Source organism: Nicotiana tabacum, chromosome 15, assembly GCF_000715075.1.
Source record: "Nicotiana tabacum cultivar K326 chromosome 15, ASM71507v2, whole genome shotgun sequence".
In the NCBI taxonomy this organism is placed as follows: Eukaryota; Viridiplantae; Streptophyta; class Magnoliopsida; order Solanales; family Solanaceae; genus Nicotiana; species Nicotiana tabacum.
Window position 1 is genome coordinate 88441468 of NC_134094.1, and position 4850 is coordinate 88446317.

A 4850-nucleotide genomic window follows, 5' to 3' on the forward strand; every position below is an offset into this window, starting at 1 on the left:
TTTTAGTTAATGATAGATATCCAAGAGATTCTTATCAGAATTACTGCAAACTGACCAAGTAGCATCATATTTTACAAGAGAAGTAGCATCATATTTGTCTCTGCTAAGAATGGTATATTGTGATTCGATTCCAGTCCAAGTCTTCCACAACTAACTCAGGACTTAATCAGAAAAGTTAGTCATTAAATTGATGATGATACTTTCACTCCAACAAGTAACTTATCGAGTTACACATGTATATACTAATATGTTGATATCCATAAAATAGAATATCAACCACAGCAAAGTTAATAGCAGCTACATCGAGGTAGTAAACCAAGGAAGGAATTTCCCAACATGAATTCACGAACTCAAACGAATTGATACTAACTACATGTTGCAGAGAAAAACCAAACTTCTCTAAATATTTGAGAATGTAGTCTACCGAAGCTAAATATCTCAAAGAGTCCCAGGAATACTTCCATTCAGAATAGAAGAAACAACAGTTTCATTGAGGTGAAGAAAGAGGAACATTTCAAAATCACATATTTGTCAGGGCAAACAAATAAAGATTATGTGCTCCTGGGATTTTATTGCTTCTGACTTGTTCAAAAAGAGAGTGAACAAGAATCTTGCAGAACTAGAGAATATGGACACTTGAAATAGGTCTACAAGAAGACACTGCAGATTTCAACATCAATACATAAGTAATAACATAATTCATAAATCTCCAATTAAAATAGTGAAGCATGTACATGACCAATGGAGATCAATTTTCACGGGTAACAGCCAGGGCATCGAATCAATCCATTTTCATTACAATTCAGGCACCTCCTCAATTTCCCTTCCTCCTCTTCAAATACTTTTCGACTCCCACTGCAATTTGGGCAGGGTACAAACCTTGCATCGCCACAGCTTTCACAAACAAAACCAGAATGCTTAACTGCAAACCCTTCCACAAGATTAGCCAGTTCTCCGGCCTCATGAAGTTGCTTAATCTCTTCCGCACCGCCAATGTACTTCCCTCTAATGAACACCTGAGGCAAGCTAACTGTTTTGCCTTCCAAAACGCTTTGCAACTCTTTTCTATATGATGCATCCATAGATACATCCCTTTCGTCTACACATACCCGAAATCCTCTAAAGATCATTCGCACAGTGCAGCATTCTTCATAAGTCTTCCTGATTCCTCTTAAACTAGTAAAATACAGAACAATCTTGTCCTCTGTACCCTTTAAATGGAAATCATTATCGGGCAACAATGAGCTCAATAAACTTGCATTACTCGACTCTAACTCTACCGAACTAACAATTTCGGGCTTTGGACAATCTTCTGACTCTTTATACCCAAATCTTTTGGAAGACAGTGCTTGTCTATAACTTGAAGCTACATTAGGGTCCATTTTAGCAAGCAATTGTTCCTCAGACAAATGCTTCCATAATGGCTTCGAATCCGAGTGCTCAACAAATTCATAGGATTTTTCCAACTCACTTGTATCTAATTCATTTTGGATATAAAGACTGTTGGTTTTGAGCTTTCTAGGGGACTCAATCTTGGACTGCACAATATGGAAATCAAAGTCATCAAGTCCTTCCATGAGCTCCCAAGTGTTGATTACTGAATCAGGGGATAAAGGGTCTTGTGGGTCAGTCCCATTTAGGGATTTTATCATCTGGGTAGTAGGGTTCTTGAAATTCCCACCATGGAAATTAGGGTTAGGGTTAGGGTTTGGAATTGGGGTATCAATTAAGACAAGTGAACCATAGGTGGTAGAAGTAAGTGAAACCAAATGATTGGTGTCACCTTTGCACATAGCAGGATGGTGAACCAAAGGAGTAGGGAGAGAGAGTGTTCTTGAAACTGGAGTTGAAGATGAATCTGAGTAGGAATATGGAGACTGTTGTGAATGTGAAGAAGATGAACAATTCCATGGGTTTTGTGGATCTGTTGTGACAAAGTCATAGGAACGAGAAGCAGAACAACCCATGAATTGATTTAAGTCAATAAAAACTGAACCTTTAGAAGAACAAAAATGAAATCTTTGAACAAAAACCAAGAAATTAACAGAAAAATGAAATCTTTGAACAGAAAGAAGGAACTTAATAGATAAAAATGAAGTCTTTTTACAGAAAGCAAGAACTTAACCCCCCAAAAAGAATAAGAAAAAAGATAACTTTGGACAGAAAGCAGGAGATTAAAAGAGAAAAATGCAATCCTTTGACAGAAAGCAAGAACTTAACAGAAAAAATTGAAACCTTTTGACAGAAAGCATAAGGTTAAAAGACAAAAAGTGGGAGCTTACCAGAAAAAAAAATTGGAACTTTTGACAGAAAGAATGAGGTTTGAAGGAGCTAAGGGGTTAGTTTAGACGAGGTTGAGAAAGTACAGTTGGGAAGATGACGAATTGAATAATAGAAAAGATTGGAAATAAATGCAAACTTCGGTAGCTTTGGGAAGGTAACGTACTAACAGCTTCTTAATGCTATCTTCTAATACAAAGTCTGCAAAAAGCTAAAAGTCAATTAAATGCTTAATATAATTGTAATATTACAAATGTACACTATTATAATCATAGCTATTTAAATAACAGAGTAAAATATTCAAGATTATAAATATTGTACAGTATCAATACTTCCTAATGAAGATAGAATCCTCTCTAGAAAATATAATTAAGGGAATTCTTGTTTCAAGTTCTTACGCAATCTATACAGAAGACGAATCCAAATGCACGATTTATTCTTCTTTCGATTTTTTGTCAATGCAAAGAAATGCGAGAATGTATATCGCATACAAATGAAATATTCACAATAGTATAAAAGAATACAATTGAATGAATTGTCTGAAAAACAAAACAAGTTACTTTGATGATAAAACACATACAAAGAGTTTTGGTTGGCAAATGGAGAAAGCTAAGAACAAAACAAACAAGGACCATTTAGATATAGTAAATTATAAACTTATTTATCCCAGCGGAGATGTTATCACTTAATTACATTCTTATATACAATTTATCAATTATATATAAATTTTCTTTTTCTTTTCGTTGCTCTCTCTCTATTGCCTTATTTTTCTTCCTTCGATCTTTTCTGCTTTTTTTTTCTTCTTCAGGAAATTCAACAATGGATTTCTATCGTTTGATTTAACTTAAATATTTCCTTTCTCGTGGCACCGTAGTTGTTCGAGTTGAAATTGTCAATCAATACAATACAGTCTTTTACTTCGATATTACATTTGTTGAAGATTACAGTTTGTTTTGGGTGAAATTTCAAAATGAAAATCGAAGGGGAAGACACACCACGTACAAAATACATATGAAACCACAATATAAAATACATACAAAGACATATTGTATGTAATTTATATGTAAATTGTATGATATTGTATGAAGCATGACATACAAACTGTAACTGAACACGTTTGAAGATGTATCAAGATTGTACTTTAGTTGTCGTATACCGAGTTGTATAAAAATTATATTTAAGTTGTAAGTTATTATAATTGTATTAAATTTATATGAATATTGTATGAAAGTTGTAAATGAATTATATATTGTATGAACATTTGTATAAATTTTATATTTATGCATTAAATCTGTATGAAAATTAAAAATATATATTGTACCGTACATTCTTTTTTCTTGCTTGGTTTGGTTTTCTTTTTTATGCTCGCATCAAGTCGGTTGTTGCTTTTGAACTTTTTGCGTTCAAGTTTAAGCTTTTGGAAATAGCCCGATTGGCGTTGTCGCCATTGAGTTTAAAATATGAAGTTAAATCCCTGTTAAGTTTTACACTGTTTTTGAACTGAATGCTTTTGATTTGTAGCTGATGTCCCAATAATATATAAAAAAAATTATCAAATTTTGAAGCTTACCTTGATTGTCAATGGCAGTTGGCTGTTTGGGAGTGAAACATGGGATACTTTAGAGAGGAAACAACAACAACAAACCCAATAGTTTCTCACAAGTGGGGTTTGGGGAGGGTAAGATCTACGCAGCCTTACCCCTACCCCTACCCCTACCCCTGGAAGGGAAGAGATGTTGTTTCCGATAGACCCTCGGCTAGAGAACGACCGAAAAAGAAAAGGTAATTACAACAAGTAGGAATAACAACAAGATGAAATAAAATTGAATCCAAGAATGCAGTCAAACTCAATCTTCTACCCTAATCTTTGAAAGTACAAGAAGGGGGAGGGGGTGAATTGTAGCCGATTTAAAAATCTTAGTTGACTAAATATGATTTTAGTCGACTAGACTTTGCGCACTGCTTGATTTCAGTAGAGATAAATTATATGAACAAAAGATAAAGAAGACACGATAGTTTTTATATTGGTTCACTACCGGTGTGGTACCTACGTCTAGTTCCCTTGAGTCACAAGGGTTCTCTTAGATCTTGATAAATATTTACAGCAGTGATGGTTTTAGTACATTCACCACCAACGATATACAACAATAGTAATTCTTTGCAGTGTTGACACAACTCTCGTTTTGTATTCTAACTCTTCCTATCTTTTGTGACACTAGTAGACTCAAGAATACAGTGTCTGTACTAAGAATTAAAAAGGCTTAGAAATAGATGATGTAGTTGCATGCAGAATCCTTGAGTTTGCCAATCTTCTTATAGAAAAGTTTTGAATACCCGTCGAAGATTGTCCCTTGATTGAGGCACAAAATATTCTAAGAGATTTGACCCAAGAGGTGCCTCCGAATCCTGCACAAGAGATGGGTTGGATTCGTTTACATCCTTCCTTTTCATATTAATAATCAAGGGAGTGATTTGTGGCTTGACTTGATCGATCAATCTTCAGATTCCGAATCAATCCTTGAAGCGGCTGCACTTAATTTGTTTTCTTTTTCTTTTTTGATAGCCTTGAT

At 34.5% G+C, this 4850-nt stretch overlaps 1 protein-coding gene across 1 annotated transcript; it reads right to left on the reverse strand.

The window, feature by feature from the left end:
- Positions 1-472: 472 nt before the first annotated feature.
- LOC107761559 (uncharacterized protein At5g39865-like) lies at positions 473-2447 on the reverse strand. Its single transcript, XM_016579785.2, has one exon. It carries the CDS (start codon positions 1965-1967, stop codon positions 756-758), a length of 1212 nt encoding a protein of 403 aa, XP_016435271.1. The 5' UTR covers positions 1968-2447; the 3' UTR covers positions 473-755.
- Positions 2448-4850: the final 2403 nt, after the last annotated feature.